At 45.5% G+C, this 22,047-nt stretch overlaps 1 protein-coding gene across 1 annotated transcript; it reads right to left on the bottom strand.

The window, feature by feature from the left end:
- Positions 1–1,532: 1,532 nt before the first annotated feature.
- On the bottom strand, positions 1,533–21,679 carry SUN5 (Sad1 and UNC84 domain containing 5). Its single transcript, XM_027078595.1, has 13 exons — positions 21,594–21,679; positions 19,567–19,625; positions 19,302–19,370; positions 18,241–18,307; positions 17,276–17,337; positions 13,336–13,385; positions 12,025–12,059; positions 11,325–11,433; positions 5,191–5,269; positions 4,122–4,237; positions 3,383–3,550; positions 2,779–2,865; positions 1,533–1,706 (listed from the first exon to the last, which is right to left on the bottom strand). The coding sequence occupies exons 1-13, from the start codon at positions 21,677–21,679 to the stop codon at positions 1,575–1,577; spliced, it is 1,119 nt and encodes a 372-aa protein (XP_026934396.1). The 3' UTR covers positions 1,533–1,574.
- Between the last annotated feature and the right edge of the window lie 368 nt (positions 21,680–22,047).

Below are 22,047 nucleotides of genomic sequence, written 5' to 3'. Positions count from 1 at the left end.
ACAGCACCTACTGTGTGCCATGCTCTGTGCTGAGAGCTCCATGGGTGGAACCGTGATAGACACTCACAGTAGATACTGGCTTTAGCACTTCCATAAGCTCTTAAGTAAATACTAGAACAGGTGAGACTCAGCTATGACAAAGATTATGCACATAAGGAATGAGTGACTGATTGAGGGAACAGGAACAAAAAAATATTTACATCTGCATTTCTAATCGTATACAGTGATGACATGGAACACGCTATCAGAATTTATAGAATTTTCTTACAATGTTTCTAAAGTTTCCCAGAGTTTTTCCTTTACAGGATTTCAGATATTTTATAATTTTTTTTCAAGGTTTAAAATTGTGGTAAAATACATGTAACATAAAGCTTATCATCTTAACCTTTTTAAAGTGCACAGTTCAATGGTATTAAATACATTCATAATATTGTATAACCATCACCACCATCCATCTTCACAGTTCTTTCCATTTTGTAAAACTGAAATTCTGTACCCAGTAAACACTAACTCCCCATTCTCCCCTCCCCCAGCCACTGGCAACCTGTCTACTTTCTGTCTCTATGAAGTTGACTAAGTATCTTATAGAAGTGGAATCATACTGTATTTGTCTTTTTGTGACTGGCTTATTTTACTTAGCATGATGTCCTCAAGGTTCATCCAAGTCATGGCATATTGTGGAATTTCCTTCCTTTTTAAGACTGAATAATATTCCATTATATGTATAGGCCACATTTTGTTTATCCATTCATCTGTTGATGAACACTTGGGTTGCTTCCAGCTGTTGTGAATAATGCTACTATGAACATGGGTGTACAAGTATCTCTTTGAGACCCTGCTTTCAGTTCTTTTGGGTAAATATCCAGAAGCAGGATTGCTGGGTCATATGGTGATTCTATTTTTATTTTTTTTGTGAACTGCCTTACTGTTTTCCACAGTGGCTGTACACACCTTCCCACTAATAGTGCACAAGGGTTCCAGTTTCTCTGCATCCTCATCCACACTTACTGTTTCTGTTTTTTTTTTTTTTTTGATGATAGCCATCCTAATGGGTGTGAAGTGGTATCTTATTGTAGTTTTGATTTGCATTTCCGTAATGATCAGTGATGCTGAAACACTCTTGTGATGGTCAAGTGTGGGATTTCTCATCTCCCACATCATCTGATACAACAGCCATAATTCTGTCCCCATTGTACAGATGGAGAGACTGAGAGGGCTGGGTCTTGCCCAAGGTCACACTCAGGTCAGGGGCAGAGCTTGACTTGAAGCCAGGAAGCTGGGTCATGTATGGGCATCAGACTGCCTGGGGTTGAATCCTAGTGCTGCCATTTGCTGGCTGTGACTTCTGGCAAGTCATTTTTTTTTTGCTTGGAGACTTCATTGTCCCCATCTGTGAAATGGGGACTCATGGAGCTGCTGTGAGGGTGCCTGGGTACCCAGCACATGATTGATAATTGCTAACTGAGCTTCAGACATCAAACCCTAGCCCACCCTCACTTTTCGGGGCCAGAGGACACTCAGACTTGGGCCGGGGGCGTGAAGAATAAACTTTAATCTCTCTCGGAGTGGGGCCTCTAGTTAGGCTGCTCTCTGGGTGGGGTCACAGAGCCGTGCACACGCACTCGGTATAGGCAGGTGAAGCGTGGGTTCCCCCAGTTGCTTGATATCTTCATCTTGACTGCTCCAAAAGTCCTGGGAGGGTGGTTCTAGAAAAGAGTCACAGACGGGGGGCAGCTCGCCATAGGCCCCCACCCGGCCTGTCCAGAGGAGTGTTTGGGAGAGAAAGGGAACCCTCCATTTCCTCAGGTGGGGAAACTGAGGCTCAGAGAGCAGAATGTCCCAAAGCCACACAGTAAGTTGCTACTCAGGGGCTGGGATGGAAGGGGATGAGGCCAGAGGACAGATAGACTGTGATGAGGAATGCGTCCCAGCACAGTACGTACGTGCTCCGGGACCCTGGGCAAACCACGGCCTCTCTGGGCTTCAGTTCCCCGTCTGTAAGAGGGAGCGGTAATATCTGCTTCTCAGGGTTGCCGTAAGCGTGAAATGAGATCTTGGGGCCAGATGGCTTACTGGCACCTGGCACACAGTAGGTGCTCTGTAAGTGCTTTGCCCTCCCCTTTTTGCACCCTCCCCAGAGGGGATGGAGCCCAGTGCAAAAGGGGGCCTTGGCCTGTGAGATCTCACTGGATGGTCTCAACCTACCAGGGAATTACACCAGGGGAAACTGAGGCCCAGAGAGAAGGGGAATGGCCTGAGGTCACAGAGAACGTTTGGTTGGGTCAGGATTTGGGTCAGGGTTAGCCTGATTCCCAAGCCTAGACATCCCACTGAGCCTCAGGGCCATTCCAGCAGCCACCCTCTGGTCCTGCTTCTGTCCCCAGCTCCCTCCCCTCCAGGCCTCAGCTTCCGCAGCTGTGGTTGGACCAGGTGCTGATCATGTGGCCGCCCAGTATGGAGACTCTAAGTTTGAGGCCAGCAACCCTGGCCTGACGGGCCCCACCTGCTCAACACCTGCTGTCCCTGGGAGGAACCACAGTGGGAGGGATCCTGGGCAGGTCAGGGAAATGGAAGCGAATAGGTCTCCTCAGGGTCCTACACTAGGCCCTGGGCAGTAGCTCTATCACTCTGGGCCTCAGTTTCCTCATCTGTCAGTGGGTTAGTGACAACTGTGCACCTCCTCGGGCTGCTGGGAGATGAAGTGGGGGCCCCTGGGTAAAGCCCTGCACGCAGTGTGTGTTCATCAGGTGCTCAACGTGGGCAGCTTTTCCTAGGTACCTGGAGCTGGAACATCTGAATGATGTTTTCTGGCTGAAACTGGAACGCTCCCAGGAACACCTCCTTCTTTGGGGAAACTTCCATGCCCTGGAGAATCAGAGCCACAAAGAAAGTGTCAGGCACAGGTAGGACATCTAGAGGGTGCTGCCTTCTCCCAGCCGAGACTTGCACACCTCCCAGGATGGGGAGCTCCCTACCTCTTTGGGCACCGTTCCATTGCAGCACAGAGTAATGAATAGGAAAGAGCATTGGACTGGGAGTCAGAAGGTTAGGGGTCCGCTTCTAACTCTGCCATAGACTTGTAGGGTTTGATGTTTCCCTGCCCTTTCTCTGAATCTCCAGTTTTCTTATCCGTAAAATGGGGGCTTAATGGTCTCTGAAGACTAAATTGGCTCTGAAAAGCTTGGGTTGAAATAAAGTACTGTTTACCCCCTTTCCTTGAAGGCTGTGATCTGACCGCAACCCTGGCCATTCCCAGCCTTAAGGTCCAGCCCCTGCAGGCTTCGGGAATTGTGCAGACAGTTTATCACAGTGCCTGGAATACTGCCATTATGAGCTGTCCCCTCCCTCAGTTAAGCATTGCTCCCAGCCAGGGCATGCTCACGTAGATGACGAAGTCCTTGGGGGCAGTGTCCAGGCTGCCTGACAGTGAGATGGTCTTGGGGATGTGCTGCAGTGTCAGGTTGGACAGGTAGACCTTCTGGGCCAGTTGGATGGTCACCTGGCCTCTGTCACCCGAGAAGGCCCAGCAGTTGCCAGGTGTCATGTTGGGCTAGAAGTGGCAGATGCAATGAGGGCTTTGCTGGGTGGGTGGGTGGGTGGGGGAGAGCAGATTCCTCATCCCACCCTGGGTTCCTAGACCTCATCGGCCCTCCTGGATGAGCCAGATCCTTCCTGTCTACAAAGCTTGGCTCGAGTACCACCACCACCAGGAAGATTCCCTGACTATAGGTAGCAAGGATAAGCCTTCCCCTCAGCCCAGTGCAGCGAGGGCAGGGGCCTTCTCAGGGCCCTGAGGGTTCCCTGCCCTCAAGACTTGAGGGCTGGGGGAAGGGCCCTCTCCAGTGCCAAAGCAGGCTGTCCTTGCCCCTGTGCCTGCACCCCCAGGGGTCCCTGCTGTCTGCACTCGCCTCTTGCCCTTGCTCCCTGACTTTTCCCCAGAGCCCCCCCTCGCCCCATCAGTTGCCCCCTTTCTCTGCCTCTGCACCCCGCTCTCTTGTTCCTACCCCTGCCCCAGGCCCCCACCCCCTGCACTCTCGCTCCAACCTCTGCCTTCAGTTCCTGCCCCCAGGCCCCTCTCCCCAAGTCCTGCCACTCTCCCCAAGTCCTGCCATTCCTCCTGCCTCAAGGATCACGTCCGGGGGCTGTGCATAGTTCCACAGCCGGATCCAGTTCCAGTAAGAGCGAGCCTTGTCGTGGTTGTATGTGGCTGACGTTTGCTCATAGTCGATGGAGGCCCCTGTATGGGAGGTGATGGTGCAGGGTTGGGGGGAGAGGTGTCTCAGCTGAGCAGCCCTGGCTTCTGCCTGGTGGAGGGGAGACTCACTATGTGCCGGGGGAGCACTTTGGAAGAGTCATTGGTGCTCTCTGGACTCTAGTGTTCTCCTCTGGGAAATGGGAGTAATAATAGTAACAATAATAGTAGTAATGATAGCATCCATTTCATAGGGTTGTTGTGAGGTTACAAGGAGTTAATACACCAAACTGTTTTTCCAGCAGCGCCTGGTGCGAAGTAAGGTGCTTGCTCACTTACGTCAGCCTAGTTACTATAACCCGGTTATTATTACTATGGCCATGATTATACCCATTTCACAGAGGAAGAAACTCCGGGCCCGAGAAGTTAGACTGATACTTTCTGACCCTACATCTCCTTGGGCCTGCGGGTGCCTGCGTGAGCTGGTACTGTCTGCACAGGGCAGCCCACCCTGCCGGCCCACCTCCCTGCTTTCCACACAGCCCCTCACAGGGGCATCTTTCACGTCGGTTCCCTTAGTCTGGAACGCTTTTCCCTACTCACCAGGTCTCAACCCAGCGTCCTCCTTCCCACCCCTCTACTGCAGCCACTGGCTTTATTTTTCCAAGGCACGATTCCCAACTGTGATTGGTCCGTGGTCAGTCTCCCCAGCCGGGCAGGGACAGCTCTGCTGACCCCTGGATTTGGAGGATGATGGGTGGGGGAGGGCTGGGGAAGGGCCTCCCCTCCCCACCTCAGCTGCCATGGGAGAAAACGGAAAACTGTAACAAGGAGACCAGCTGGGAGGCAGAGGTTAGCTCTGAGGACAAACTTCCCAGCAGCAGGGTGTGCCCCAGACCAGAACTGAAATCACCCTCTGAAGGGTTTCTAAGGAAACTGGAGGTGGGCCGATTGGTGGGGCAAGGGGGAGGGGGAGGGGGGCAGGGGGAGGCACTCACCTATCGACTTCAGGGCAAAGTCCGGCTTTTCAATGTAATCTCCTTGGATCATCTTCATTATTTTCTGGGCCATTTTTTGCTGAGAAGGCAGAAAACCCAAGCTGTGCACTGGTGCGTTCTTACGGATCATGGTCCACAGGTGTGTTCACACCAGGTGATGTGTGCCTTCAGGACTCCCTCTTGTCCCTACCTGCTTGCCCCTGCGTGGTCCACACACAGGGCTGCCCAGTGCTATGCTGTGAGGAAGCCCAGGGCCAGCCCTATCCCACCCATGGGGTTACTTAGTATTTTCACACCCACGGTGATGGGATGTCACACACGCAGGACCAGGGGTCTCAGTGAAGTTAAGGGCAGGGGAGCTGGAGTCAGACCTTTCCTGCTAAGAGCCCTTGGGCTATTTACCGCCCCCTGAGTCTCGATTTTCTTGTCTGTAAGATGGGCTGATAATCGCGTCCACCTCCTACTTTTGCAAGGATTAGAGCTGAGACTCAAAGCCGCTACTGTATGCCAGGACTGTCTTCGGCTTCACGTGTGGTCACTCTTATGCCCCCACAGCAACCCTAGGAGGTATGTACTATTATCATCCCCATTTTAAGGAGGAGAACCCTGAGGCACAAAAGGGTAACTTGTCCAGGGTCACACAGCTGTTAAGAGGCAGACCCGGGACCTTGGGTTCTGGAGTTCAGGCTCTCAACCACTATGCTCTGTTGCCAGAGAAAGACCGCAAAGCATTTAGCATAGTCGGTGCTCAGTAATCACTGGCTATTATTCTGTTAGACTCTTCACAGCTGTGACAGATTGTATTTTCTAAAAATGGCTGCAAAAATGTCTCCCGTTCCCCGCTCCTCCTTCAGTGTGGCTTTGACACCCTTCTCATGGAGACGTGGGACTTCAGTTCCCTCCCCATCGGTCTGGATGGGCCTGTGACTATGGCAGGAGTGATGCTGTACGACTTGTGGGCTCAGTCCTAAAAGGTGAACCGCCTGCTTCTCTGGGGACGCTCACTCTTGAAAGCCAGTTGCCGTGTTGTGAGGAAGCCCGTGCCATACGAAGGGACCACTATGGGTGCTTTAGTCAACAGCCCCGAGTTCCCAGTCGACAGCCAGCATCAACCTCCAGACAAGTGAATAAAGATTCCTCCAGATGATTCCAGACCCAGCTATTGGGTCACCCCTAGCCTTCAGGTCTTCCCAGCTGAGGCCCCAGACATCATGAAGCAGTGACAAACCATCCCCGCTGGGTCCTGTCTGAATTCCTGACCCACAGAATCTCTGAACATAATAAAATGGTAGTTTTGCACGACTATGTTTTAGGTTGGATTGTCATGCAGCAGTGGTAACTAAGATGATAGCTAGAGTGTTATAGGGCAGTGATTATTACTCTATTTCGTTGATGTGGAAACTGAGGCACAGAGAAGAGCTGAACTCCAAAAGGTAAGAAGAGATTTTGCTCATAAAAAGATAAAAAAAGAAAAGATATTGCATCTATAAAATAAGAATAGGAAAATAAGAATATGAAAAGGAGCACCGAGAGAACAAAGAGGAAACCGTTACGAATTCAGAATACATTAGCAGAAATGAAAAATTCAGTAGAAGGTTTGGTAGATAAAGTGACAATGTTTTCTCAACTGTAGAGCAAAAAGATAAAGAGAGGAAAATGGGGTGAAAAGAAAAAAATCCCAGAGTATTAGTTTAGGAGTTTGACATCCACATAATGAGTAGTTTCAAAACTGAGAATAGAGCAACCAGGGCCAGGGGGAAATCATCAATTTAATCACATGATTAAAGAACATTTCTTTTTTTTTTAATTGAAGTATAGTTGATTTACATTGTTATGTTAGATTCTGGTGTACGGCAAAGTGATTCAGTTATACACATCTATATATTTTTCAAATTCTTTTCTATTATAGGAAAAGATGTTGAATATAGTTCCCTGTGCTATACAGTAGGATCTTGTTGTTTATCTATTTCACATATAGTAGTGTGTATATGTTAATCCCAAACTCGCCCTCTAATTTATCCCTCCCCCCTTTCCCCTTTGGAAACCGTAAGTTTGTTTTCTATGTCTGTGAGTCTGTTTCTGTTTTGCAAATAAGTCCATTTTTATCATATTTTAAATTCCACATGTAAGTGATATCATATGATATTTGTCTTTCTTAAAGAACATTTCTTAGGACTAAAGAACACATGTTTCCAAATTAAAAGGGTTCCAAGTGTGGCCAGCCCATAGGCATATTATTGTGACATTTCAGCTATAAGGTAAGATGTAGGGCTTCTAGGTAAGATGTAGTAAGTTACAGAGAACCAATGATCCCACTAAAAACAACTAGAAAAAGCCAGATAGTTTACTAAATCATATTTTAAAACCATCACTGAGCTATGAAAGAAACAGGAACAGAGGGACTAAAATTCTAGAGAGGGGACAACCACTCTAAAATGTGCTGACATTCTTAAAAAAATCCCTGGGGCATTTGATGATTCTGGGCATGGGTTGAGGATCTGAGTTTGGGTCAGACAAGGGGCTGCTACTGGTAAAAGAGAAAGTAGCAAAGTTTTTAACAGTTACATACAGTGGGTGAGACAAAATTGGAGATTTGAGGAGCCTTGACCATGACCACTTTCCTCCATTAGATGCTAACTGAACCCCAAGACTATGTAAGAAGCTAAAAGGCTACTTTGAAAGCTTCTGAAAGGCAGAATAAAACTTCCTGGTCTCACAAGCCTTAGTAAACAAAGTCCCTCTGAGGAAGTGGACCCCAAAACAAAACAAGCAAGAGGTTAAAGCCTTAGAACAGTGATTCTCCTTATTGTGTGCCAGAATCACTGAAGGACTTGTTGAAACATAGATAGTTGGTTCCCATCATCAAAGTATATGATTTGGTAGGTCTGGGTGGGGCCCATTAATTTGAAAATGTTAACATTTTTCCAGTTAATGCGGATGCTGCTGGAATAGGGGCCTCACTGTAAGAACTCATGCCCTAGAAGAAATGCTAAATCAATACTGAGTAGCTACAGCTGTGCTTACCTGAGGGCACTACACCAATTATGGGTACAATTAGAGGCTGAGAATCCAAGCTTGACCCTGGCAGGTAAGGCTTCCAGTGGGGTCAGAGATTTTGTATCCAAAATTGGAAACTCAAAGCCCAGAAATAAATCCATCCACCTATGGTCAATTAATCTTTGACAAAGAAGGTGAGAATATATTGATACAATGGAGAAAAGACAGTCTCTTCAGCAAGTGGTGTTGGGAAAGCTGGACAGCTACATGAAATTAATGAAGTCAGAACACAGCCTCTCACCATACACAAAAATAAACTCAAAATGGCTAAAAGACTTAAATATAAGATATGATACCATAAAACTCTTAGAAGAGAACATAGGCAAAACATTCTCTGACATAAATTGTACCAATTGTTTTTCTTAGATCAGTCTCCCAAGGCAAAAAAAAAAGCAAAAATAAACAAATGGAACCTAATCAAACTTATGAGCTTCTGTACAGCAAAGGAAAACATACACAAAATGAAAAGACAACCTACAGACTGGGAGAAAATATCTGCAAATGATGCGACCAACAAGGGCTCAATTTCCAAAATATACAAACAGCTCATACAACTCAATAATAAAAAACCAAACAGCCCAATCAAAAATGGGCAGAAGACCTAAATAGACATTTCGCCAAAGAAGACATACAGATGGCCAACAGGCACATGAAAAGATGCTCAACATTGCTAATTATTAGAGAAATGCAAATCAAAACAACGAGGGACTGCCTCATACCAGTCAGAATGACCATCATTAAAAATTCTACAAATAACCAATGCTGGAGAGGGTATAGAGAAAAAGGAACCCTCTTACACTGTTGGTGGGAATGTAAATTGGTGCAGCCACTATGGAAAACAGTATGGAGGTTCCTCAAAAAGCTAAAAATAGAGTTGCCATATGATCCTACAATCCCACTCCTAGACATGTATCCAAACAAAAGTATAATTCGAAAAGATACATGCACCCAATATTCATTGAAGCACTATTCACAATAGCCAAGACATGGAAACAACCTAAATGGCCATCAACAGATGAATAAAGAAGGTGTGGTACATATACATATATAAAGTGGAAGACAACTCAGCCATAAAAAAGAATGAAATAATGCCATTTGTGGCAACATGGATGGACCTAGAGATGATCATACTAAGTGAAGTATGTCAGAAAGAGAAGGACAAATACTATATGATATCACTTATATGTGTAATCTAAAATATGACATGAATGAACTTATTTACAAAACAGAAACAGACTCACAGACATAGAGAACAGACTTGTGGTTGCCATGGGGGAGGGGAGGTGGGGGAGGGATGGACTGGGAGTTTGGGACTAGCAGATGCAAACCATTATATATAGAATGGATAAACAACAAGGTCCTACTGTATAGCACGGGGAGCTATAATCGATATCCTGTGGTAAACCATAATGGAAAATTATGAGAAAGAATATATATGTATGTATGACTGAATCACTTTGCTATATAGCAGAAATTAACACAACATTGAAAATCAACTATATTTTAATAAAATAAATTAAAAAAAATTGGAAACTCAAGAGGCCTCAAACACATGGCAGTCTTTCCCATCAAGACATTTACCAGGACTTCCCTGGTGGTGCAGTGGTTAAGAATCTGTTTGCCAATGCAGGGGACATGGGTTCGATCCTTGGTCCGGAAGTTCCCACGTGCCATGGAGCAACTAAGCCCGTGCGCCACAACTACTGGGCCTGCACTCTAGAGCCCACGAGCCACAACGACTGAGCCCGCAAGCCTAGAGCTCAAGCTTCACAACAAGAGAAGCCACCACAATGAGAAGCTCGCACACCGCAACGAAGACCCAGCACAGCCAAAAAAAAAAAAAAAAATTACCAATTTTTGAAACTGCACGGGCAGGAGGCTAGAGGGTTAAACTGAAAACCTCTGACTAAATCCTATAAAAATTGCCATCCAGGTCTGAACCAGTTCAATGCATGTTTACATAGAAGTGATCAGTATACTTCATCTTCCTTACAAAGAAAAGGGAGAACTCTCCCTGTTTGAAATTATAATTATCTGGAGCATCTAGTTCTTTTGTAAACAATGTCCAGAAAACACTAAAAAATTACCAGACATGAAAAGGCAAGACGATAAGATTGATACTCCAAAGAAAAAACGGAAAATAGGATACCATAGATGATCCAGATATTAGATTTAGCAGACAAGGATTTTAAAATAATTGTGACCAGTATGTTAAATAAAATAAAGGAAAAGACGGACAGCATAGATGAAATGATGGAGAATTTCACCATAGAATTAAAATCTATGAAAAAGAATCAAATATATATTCTAGAACTAAACAATACAATATATGAAATTAAGAACTTAATGGAAAGTTTTGAGTAGATTGGACAGAACAGACTACAGGATTATTAGTTAACCTGAAGAAGTATGAAGAGGAAGTATCAAAACTTAAGCACATAGAGAAAAAGAATGAAAAAACAAGCAAACCAGGTAATAATACAGGAATTATGTGGAAAGCACTCTAAAGTTTAGCATAGATGTAATTGGAGTCCCAGGAGAGGAGATAGATAATGGGGTAGAAACAATATTTTAAGAAGATAATGGGGTAGAAACAATATTTTAAGAAATAATAGCTAAGAATTTTCCTAAACTATTGAAAAAAAAATCAACCCAGAGAGTCAATAATTTCAGCAACCCCCCAAGCAGATTAAATATAGAACACTGGAGGTAAAAAGAATATCCTACAAACTCTCAGGAATGAAAACAGATCACACTCAAAGGATGAATAATAAGAGTGACATTAAACTTCTCTAAAGCAACAGTATAAAATAGAACACAATAGTGGACGTCTTTCAAAATCCTCAGGGGAAAATTTCCTATCTAGGATTCTATTCCCAGCCAAACTATCAAATCAAGTGCAAGAGTAGGGTAAAGATGTTTTCAAACACGCAAGTTCTTAAAAAAATAATATACTTCTTATTTTGCTCTTCCCCAGGAAATTATTGTGGGGTATACTCCACCAAAACTTGGGATATGAGGAGTGGGGCATCAAACAGAGAGGTCAGGTGTTTGGGGCAGAATGGCCAGCATCTCACCTCATCTGACATGGCTTCCATCTTCTGGAGCTTGGCAATGAGCTGATTCAAGTTACCTCGGAGGTCCTGGATTTCCCCAGCATGATGTTGCACCTTTTCTTGGTACATCCTTATGAGGAAGGAGTGAGAATATGGACTGACCAATTTGTGATGATGCTGCTATTACCCTCAGCTTCTACCTTTGCCAGTCAGCCCACAAAGAACTAGCTTCACATTTTTCCACTCTCATGGGCCCATCCCTGAACCTACCCAGAAAGTTCTTACCTCTAAAATATTACTCATGCTCTTCCTTCTGCTTGGACTATCCAACTATCCTTAAACCCATCTCATTCCTTCTAAATATTTGAGTATTTTGTCTGCATTTAAGGATGCTGCCACCAGGTGGTATCTTTTTGGTTAAAATTTCTTATTTGCTGAGCACTAACTATGGGCCAGGAACTATTCAAGACAGTTTACATCTTCTTTAATACCCATAATTACCTAGAACAAGGTGGATGTTATACCTCACTCATAAATGGGGAATCAAAGGCCCAGAGATGTGACGTGACTTGCATAAGTTTAGCCAGGTAGGAAGTATGGAAGCTGGGATTTAAACCCAGGTTTTCTGGCAGAGCCCACATTCTTAGCCAATACGTCTCAGGTCCTGGCTATAGCTCTGGTTTTTAGGTGATAATAGGACTATTTAGCAGACTCTTCTTACCTCAATCTCTGCAGTGGACCATTTATGCTCTCATCCTGGTGGGGTGTTGAGGAAAGCAAGGGATCTTCTTCAGATGACCTAATCTGGGCCCAATAGAGTTTCATCCATCCATCCTCCCACAACCATAAATCCATCCACTCATCCACTTTCCTATTTATTCTTCCACCCACCGACCCACCCATCCACCTGCCATACATTCAAAATCCAATTTACCCTTCTTTTCATTCATCCATCCACATACACTTCCATCCACCCTTTCCCATCCATCTGCTCCTCCATTTATCCAATCTTTCTTATCCATCTACCCTCCTATCCATCTGCCTTACCTTATCCATTGACCGTCTCATCAATCCATGCACGCATGCATCCCTCTACCCTCCCATCTATCTACCATCCCACTCAACTATCTATTCATCCATCTATCCATTTACTCAGGCTATCCCATCTGCCCTCCCATCCATCCACTCTCTCATCTGTACACTCTTCCATTCATCCATCCATTTTTTCCCCCCATCCCTACATCCATTACTTCCATCCCCCATCCATTCACATTCCCATCTGGCCATCAAGACATCCAGCGTTGATCGTGTCCACCCTGTGCCTGGCATTGAGGTGGACATTGCTGGAATGAATCAGACCTGGCTCTGCCTTCAAGGACTCCTAATACAGTTGGGGAAATAGTTATTACCAAAAAATTGCATTTATGTTTACAGAAAATTGTGGGAGAGGGGAATGTGACTACCTCTGCTTAGGTGTTCCTGGAGGAGGTGACATTTTAGCTGGATCTTGAAGCATATATATGATGAAGTTCATGAGGGGAGAAGAGCAGAGGGAAGGACAGGCCCATCAGATCCCCTTTCTCTCTAGGGCTCTTTTCTGTCCTTAGACAGGGAGCTCTGGCCATTGGTTTCCTCCTCCTTCTTCTCCAGGAACCACAAAGCAAATGGTCTCATCTCAGTTAAGCAGAAGAACAAACTGCCTTGAATAGAGAGAAATGTGTTCCCTGGCCTCACCATCCCACTCTAGGTGGGGGCCTTGACAAAGAAGAGATGGGTCACTTCTGGGAATGAGTGACAGGAGAGGCGTCCTGGAGGAGGAACCATGCCTCTGGTCCTCAAAAGTCACATTTTGGCAGGAGAAATGGGTTCCAGGTGGGTGGCATGGCAAAGGCAGAGATTTGGAGCTGGAATGAGTCAGGAACTGAGTAGGGTCCAGTTGTGACCCTAAGAGTGAAAGGAGCTTATGAAGGCGACATTGACTGGCTGGGGTGAGGCCAGTCAGTGGTGGGGCCTGAAGAGAGCACACACTCACCTGCCAGACATCCATTTTGGACAGCAAGTGCATAGAAAACATCCAGAATCCTGTGGGGATGGGGGAATGAGAATGAGCCATTTAAGGTGAAAGGTTAAGAGCTCTGGAGTGAAGCCATCTGGATTCAAATCCCAGCCTTGCCACTTACTAGCATTTGGGAGAAGTTACTTAATCTCTCTACACTTCCGTTTCCTCCTCTGTAAAATGGGAATAGCAGTCATATGCACTTCATGATTGAATGATATCATATATGCAAAGTGTCTCCCATAAACCAAATAATCTGTCTCCTCTCTCTCTCCTGTCTCAATCTTACTGGGGATAATTGACAGAAGAAAAGGGGGTGTGGTCTCCCCTGCATTTTATGATATCTGTGCTGCCTGAAATCTCATTATTCAAGCCATTATTAAAAGCTTGTAAAACCCATTGGTTGTTCATGATAAAATACTCAACAAACCAGGAATAGAATGGAGCTTTCTCAGTCTGAAAAAGGCCATTTATGAAAACCCACAGTTAACATCATACTTAATGGTGAAAGACCGGAGGTCTGCTCTTGCCAGTTTTCTTTTTCTTCCTTCCTTCCTTCCTTCCTTCCTTCCTTCCTTCCTTCCTTCCTTCCTTCCTTTCTTTTCTTTCTTTCTTTCTTTCTTTTTCTCGCTTTCTTTTTCTTTCTTTCCTTCTTTTGTTCATCTTCCTTCTCTCCTTCCTTCCTCCTTCCTTCCTCCTTCCTTCCTCCTTCCTTCCTTCCTTTCTTTCTTTCTCTTTCCTTCCTTCTTTCTTTCTTTCATCTTCCTTCCTTCTTTCCTTCCTTCCTCCTTCCTTCCTTCCTTTCTTTCTGTCTTTCTTTCCTTTCTTTCTTTCATCTTCCTCCCTCCCTCCCTCCCTCCCTCCCTCCCTCCCTTCCTTCCTTCCTTCCTTCCTTCCTTCCTTCCTTCCTCCCTTTCTTTTGACAGCACCGTGCAGCTTGTGGGATCTTAGTTCCCAGACTAGGGATTGAACCCGGACCCTGGCAGTGAAACCAATGAGGCCTAACCACTGGACCACCAGGGAATTCCCTGCTCTTGCCATTTCTATTTAACATTATCCTGGAGATTATAGCCAGGTCAATTAGCCAAGAAAAAGAAATAAAAGGCAGATGACATGATGTTGCATATAGAGATCCTAAAGTATACAAGACTGGTGTCTTGCCCAGTGTCAGCAGTAACACATGAATTTGGCAAGGTTGCAGGATACAAGATCAGTACACAAAAATCAATTGTACAGTTGATCCTTGACAACAAGGAGTTGAACTGTGGAGTTCACTTACATACAGATTTTTTTCAATAAATATACCTTCAGCTCTCCATGTTGGGGGGTTTCACATCTGCAGATTCAACCAACTGCTGATCGAAATTTCCATCTGCAGTTGGTCAAATCTGGGGATGCAAAACCTGCAAGTAAGGAGGGCTGACTGTATTCATTGTACCACATGAATTTATATAAGGGATTTGAACATCTGCAGACTTTGGTATATACAGGGGTTCCTGGAACCAGTCCCCCTGAGGATACTGTATTTCTAAACACTAGCAATGAACAATCTGAAAATGACATTAAGAAAACAATTCCATCTATAACAGAATGTCAAAGAATAAAATACGTAGGAATAAATTTAACAAAAGAAGTACAAAATTTTCACTCTGAAAACTACAAAACATCATTGAAAGAATTAAAGGAGGCATAGAGTTATTCATCAATAATGGAAAGACAGCCCAATGTTCATAGATTGGAAGACTTAACATTGTTCAGGTGACACTACTCCCCAGATTCATGTGTGGATCAATGCAATCCCTATGAAAACCCCAATGGCCTCTTTTGTAGAAATGGAAAAGTTGATCCTAAAATTCATATTGTAATGTAAGGGACCCACAATAGCCAAAACGATTTCTAGATTTCAAAACTTACTGTGAAGCAACCAATCCAGGGTAGTACTAGCAAACAGATAGACATATAGGTCAATAGCATAGACTGAGAGTACAGAAATAAACCCTCATATTTATGGTCAATTGATTTTCAGTAAGAGTACCAGACAATTTAATGGAGAAAAGAAGTCTTTTCAATAAATGGTGCTGGTACAATTGTATATCTACTTCAAAAGAATAAGGTTGGACCCTTACCTCACACCATATACAAAAATTAACTAAAAAATGAACCATGGACCTAAATGTAAGGGCTAAAACAATAAAAATTTTAGAAGAAACATGGGAGTAAATCCTCATCACTTTGGGCTAGACAATGGTTTCTTAGATATGACACCAAAAGCACATATCACAAAAGAAAACACAGATAAATTGGACTTAATTAAAATTTACAATTGGCCTTAATCAAAGGACTTTATCAAGAAAGACAACCCACAGAATAAGAGAAAATATTTGCAAATCATATATCTGATAAGGGACTTGAATCCTGACTAATAAGGAATTTTTAGAACTCAAGAATAAAAAGTCAAACAATCCAATTTAAAAATGGGCAAAGATCTGAATAGACCTTTCTCCAAAGATATACAAATGGCCAATAAGCACAAGGAAAGATGCTTAACATCATTAGTCATTAGGGACATGAAGTAAGAACCATAATGAGATATCACTTCTCATGACCTAGGATGGCTGATAAAAGACAGACAATAATGATTGGAAGGGAGATCAGCTCAGTGTTTAGTGTCCACTTAGAGGAGTGGGATAGGGAAGGTGGGAGGGAGACACAAGAGGGAGGAGATATGGGGATGTATGTATATGTATTGCTGATTCACTTTGTTATACAGCAGAAACTAACACACCATTGTAAAGCAATTATACTCCAATAAAGATGTAAAAAAAAATAATGATTGGAACCCTCACATATTGCTGGTGGGAATGTAAATGGTGCAGCCATTTGGAAGAGAAGTTTGGCAATTCCTCAGATAGTTAGAGTAATCCAGCAATTCTACACCTAGGTATATACCCAATAAAGTTGCGAACACGTGTCCCTGCAAAAATATTACAGGAATGTTCATAGCAACTTTATTAATAACAGCCAAAAAGTAGAAACAACCCTAATGTCTATCAGTTGATGGATGGATAAACAAAATGTGGCTTACCCATACAATGGACTTTCAGCCATAAAAAGGAATGAAATGCTTACGTATGCTACAAAATGGATGAACTTTGAAAACACTGTAAGTGAAAGGAACCAAAAGACAACATATTGTATGATTCTATTTATATGAAATGTCCAGAATAGGCAAGTCCATAGAGTCAGAAAATAGATTAGTGGTTGCCTAGGTCGAAGGGGAGGGGGCATGGGGAATGGCTGCCAGGGACTGGGAAGTTTCTTTCGGGGGCAATGAAAATACTGGAATTTGTTAGTAGTGATGGGTGCACTACTTTGTGAATATACTAAAAACTGCTGTATTATACACTTAAAAATGGGGTTATTTATGATATCCTTAATAACCTTAATAAAGCTATTTAAAAGAATCTTATCTGTTGGGTTATGTTGCCTAGGAATTTCTAATTTCCTAGGAAATTCTCCCCCCGCTCCAAACCCCGTGGTGCCCTTAAGTGGAAGGAGGAGATTCCTTTGCTTGAAAAAGCAAAGCTGTGATGCGGTGGTGGTGGTGGTGTCTGGTAGGAAGCCATAGAGACCCAGAGAGAGAGAGAGAGAGAAATGAATATCATACATGGTCTGGGGAGAGCTTTACAGTTTTCAAAGTTTTTCTTAGCTTTCAAAAGATTTTCTTGGTCATTGTTTCATTTAATCTTCCGAGCAACACTGATTAGACAGATGAGGAAACTGAGGCTCCTAGAGGGGCAGTGTCTGACCCAGTGTCACATAGTCAGTGCCAGAGCCCTCACTCTTTCCCTTCCCAGGATGGGCAAGAGCCCAGGGATACCTCCACCTGGGATGGGGCAGGGCTCTGGATACACACCAAAAGCGCAGAGGATCAGAACACCTGTCTTTCCCATGAGCTTGCAGAGGGACAGATTGCATCTGGAAGACAGAGAAGCAGTGGTCAAGGCGAGGTAGGGCTTTGCACAGCCTAGTAAGTCTTAGCCTGGCTCTTGCCCCGTTCCCACCCCAAGAGACAGGCTCCTTTCTGGGCAATGACACTCTCTCCCTAATGCTGGCCATATTCTGTGGCTCCACAGCATCTCAGAGGAAAGAAAGCTCTTACCTCAGTATCTGGGGCCATCAGAGATCAGCTCACAGTGGTCACCCATGTCCTTCTCACTCCCTCCATCTATATACTGTTTGTCCCCTCCCTTCTTCTTTCCCGGGAAGTGCACCCTTCAGGGTTTTGTTCAAATGTCCCCTCTGCCTACAACCTCCAGAGTCAACACTTCCAGCTTGGCACTGTTTTTGGTGTCTGCCTGCCCCACCCAACTGAGAGCTCATGAGTGATGGAGGCCAGGTTGGGCCCAGAGTAGGCATTAAGGAAGCGTTTAGAATATAAACTTTAAATGAACGACTGAAGTGGAAAACTCTTGCAGGAATTTAGAGGCATTTGCATGGGCAGGGAACAGAAAGGGAAAGAATGGGACAGGCATTGCAGGCGGGAAGAACGGCCTGTACAAAGGTATGGAGGTGGGAAGAGGAATAGTGGGTCCAGGGAGTGAGAATCCTAGCTGGCCCATTGTTGGCCCAATGGATCCACAGCAGAAAACAGAATAAGAGGAGCTTGGAAAGAAAGGGAGGGACAAGATTTCAGAGGGCTACAGGCTGATGTGCTGGAGCGATGGGGAGCCACACTGGGGTCTGGGGTGAGGCGATGTGATAAAAACCAGGTTTGAGATAGCTTATCTGAGGGGAGGTCCAAACCAGTGACGGGGCTGCCATGGTCACCAGTGCACGGTTCCAGTCCCCATAACCCTCCCCTCACCTGCCCTTGCTCACCTGCAGGTGTTGAACAGAACCTGGTGGGCCTGAGTCCTCAGGAAGCAAGCCAGGCGGCTGATCCAGGCTGTGGAGAAGACAGGGAAGCAGTGAGTAGCTGCACCCTCATTCTTATCCTGCAACAACTCACAGGGGTGAGACCCTGTTGTTGGGAGACCCTCTCAATTTGCCATTCGAGCCCAGGACAGTCCTTTGCTCTACTTATGGGTAAGCACCAGCTTGGAGTGAGTACTGGAACTATAGTAAACCCGCTAGCAACCGGTGGTTAATAAACACTTAAAAGTGACTCAGGCACATGAAAAGTCTGAGATGTCCTTGCTAATGTCCATTCCCAGACACTGAGAGCTTCTCAGTAGAAGAGTCCTTGTCTGGTTCATCCCCGGGTGCCTAGCATTGCCCCGCATTGGGGAGCTAGGCAAAAAGTAGGGGTTCAGGATGGATGAATAGGTGGAAGGATGCATGGATAAATGGAAGAATGGGTAAGAGAACGGCTTGGAAGATAGATGAATAGGAAGATGAATGAGGATGGGAGAATGAGAGGGGGGTTAGAAGGATGAATGGGTTGATGACTGGATGGATATGAATATTAACAAATAAAGGTGTGGGTGAATTGATGGATGACTCAGTGAACGGACTGGAGGGGTGGATGAACTAATGGGATACATGGATATCCCAGAAGGTGGATATGTGAACAGATGGTTGGATACATGACTGAGTGGATGAATAGTGGAAGTGTGGCTGGATGAACACAGAAGACTGATCTTTAGGGTGTGGTCAGAACCATGTCCTTGAAGTGAGGGTGAGTTGCATCAAATCATTCCCATGACTTCAGAGGCCAGCCTGGTGGCAGAGTAGAAAAGGCCTGGCAGTTAGCTTCTCCTCCAGACAGCAAGTCTCTCTCTTAGTCCCTCTCTCCAACCGTCAGAGAGCCTCGCTGGAATGACACCCCTGACACCTCTGAAGGGAAGACCCCCAGAGCTCAACCTGCAGCCCGACTTGAGGCTGGGCCCTCTTCCCAGGCCCATGTTGATGGCCCAGGCAGCTCTTCTGTGTATACGTACACATACATCCCAGCATGCACTGGGTCAGGCCTGAGGCATTGATGCGGATAGGCAACAGGAAGGTGTCACCTGCAGAGAGCACAGGGCTGTCATGTCACTGCCAGCCTCTGGGATATGGTGCCTGGAGACACCGGGGGAGCATCCCTGCCCCCTGTCCTGCCCCTCCCCTTGCTGGGTGACCCTGGGTTGTCCATTTGACATCTTTGAGCCTCAGCCCCTCACTGCCCACAATGACCCTGGGATCCCCTCTCCCCTCCCTTCTCACTTGTGTTTGACAAATCCTCCTCTGTCATCCTGCGGGTGTTCCGGCCTCGTTGGGTGACCCTGGCAACAACAAGATTCACAATTGCATTTTACAACTTACAAGGAGTGTGGAGTCCCCATTTTCTAGATGGAGAAACTGAATTGTAGAAAAGTTTGCTCAAGAACACAGGACTGCGAATCAGGGAGAGACCCAGGTCTGGCTGACCCCCGATGCAGGTCTCTTTAGAGGAAAGGACTCAGTTTGCTATGGCAGTCTTCCAAAAGCCACTCCCTCCTCTTACTGGCAGAAGGCTGGTTTTGGTCCCTTGTCCCCTTCTCCCCCGAGTGATTTAGATGGTCCTGATTGGTCTCAGCCTGTTGTATTCTCAGTCCCCTTGCTGTTGGCACAAGGATGGGGAAGTCTACAGGGGTGAGGTGTGGGGGTGGATACAGGGGTCTGGGACTTGGGGGAAAAGTTTTCTCACTGCTAAGCTGATACCTACAGGATGCAATACCCACTCTCCTTCCACCCTATATGACCATGCTTCTGTGTGACCCCTGGGACAGTGGTAGCCATCTTGTGACCATGAGCGGAGGCCAAAAGGGAGAGCAAAAAGATGGCAGGAGGGACTTCCCTGGTGGCGCAGTGGTTGAGAGTCCGTCTGCCGATGCAGGGGACACGGGTTCATGCCCCGGTCCGGGAAGATCCCACATGCCACGGAGCAACTAAGCCCGTGTGCCACAACTACTGAGCCTGCACTCTAGAGCCCATGAGCCACAATTACTGAAGCCCAGGCACCACAGCTACTGAGCCCATGGGCCACAACTACTGAAGCCTGCGCGCCTAGAGCTTGTGCTCCACAACAAGAGAAGCCACTGCAATGAGAAGCCCACGCACTACAATGAAGAGTAGCTCCCACTCGCCGCAACTAGAGAAAGCCCGCACGAAGCAACGAAGACCCAACACAGCCATAAATAAATAAATAAACTTAAAAAAAAAGATGGCAGGAACCTGCATCTTGGCTGGCACTGCAGAACCTCAGAATTAATGTTCTCTGGAGCCACCCATATCTTGGGACCTTTGAATATGTGAGATAAATTTTCTTTATTCCTTTAAAAATTTTTTAATTGAAATATAGTTGTACAATATTTTATAAGTTACAGGTGTACAGTACAGTGATTCACAATTTTTAAAGGTTATAGTCCATTTATAGTTATTATAAAATATTAGCTATATTCCCTGTGTTGTACATTTTTCTTTCTTTTCTTTTTTTAAAATTTTTATTGGAGTGTAGTTGCTTTACAATGTTGTGTTAGTTTCTACTATACAGAAAAGTGAATCAGCTATATGTATACATATTTTCTTTATTTCTTAATGTAATGGTCTCCAAACATCATTTTTTGTTATACTCCCAATGTTATTTATATATATATGTATAGCTATACATATATATATATATCTACAAGTGTGCTGATATATTATTTGCCCTTTCAAATGTACAAGCTTTATTTATACCTGCCTGAGGAATATAAATTAAGAGGATGAGCTAAAGGAAAATACATACTGAAGTTCTAATAATTTTTCCCCTTACCCCAGTGAACTGTTTTGTACACCCTCTTGGGATATACACCTGTTCTGGGGGCCCAGACGTAGGCATCATTTTGAGCTGGAATTTCCATCACCTGCAGCCAGAGGTCTCCTACAGATAAAGATGGCAGAGATGTGTGTTTTCTCATTTACTATCTGTCTCCCTCACGTGAGCTCCACAGGGGCAGGGACCACACCCATCTGGTGCAACGCCATGCTCCCAGCACTCTGCCCAGTGCCTAGCACACAGAAGGTGCTCAGTAAACGCGTGCTGAAAAGATAACCACTCCACCACTTCCTGGCTGGGAGACTTTAGGAAAGCCACTGTCTAATCTCTCTGACCTCAGGTGCTGCATCTGTAGGCGCAGCTGGTAATGCCCGCTGGCTTCCATGAAAAGGCTGAGGGGCAGCATTTTGTAAACTGTCAAGGGCTGGGCAGAGGGAGGGGATGCTGTCCTCACCTCCTGGATCTGACCTCCTTGGGGACGTGGACCACATTTCTGCGTGGGTCACATGAGTTCCCAGGGCTCCTTGAGGACCGGGGCATTGATGTCCTTCTCTAGGATGGGGAATTGGTGGCAGGGCTCTCTGGGAGTCGGTGAGGAGGAAATGGCTACTTCTGCTTCCACCTCCTAGCGTTCCCTGGAAGGTGCCATGTGGAATCTTCCCTGGGTCAAGGGGAGCTGTTGGCACTGTGACCTCACAGAGCAGGTGGGGATGGTCAGCCCAGTCTCTAGCTTGGCCCTGGAAGTTCCCCTTGGAGGAACCCATTCTGACCAACTTTCCACTTTAAAGATGGAGAAATTGAGGTCTCAAGAAAGGAAGGGCCATGCCAGGGATTCTGGGGCTGGACAGGGGAGAGATCTGGCATGCCAATATCCAGGCCATGCTTTTTCTTCCTCCCAGGCCCCTTTC

Source organism: Aethalodelphis obliquidens, unplaced genomic scaffold (genome assembly GCF_003676395.1).
Source record: "Aethalodelphis obliquidens isolate GAN/ISIS:26980383/991018 unplaced genomic scaffold, ASM367639v1 scaffold42, whole genome shotgun sequence".
Lineage (NCBI taxonomy): Eukaryota > Metazoa > Chordata > Mammalia > Artiodactyla > Delphinidae > Aethalodelphis > Aethalodelphis obliquidens.
The sequence above is the reverse complement of the archived record's forward strand: the minus strand, read 5'-3'. Positions and strand labels throughout refer to the sequence as shown.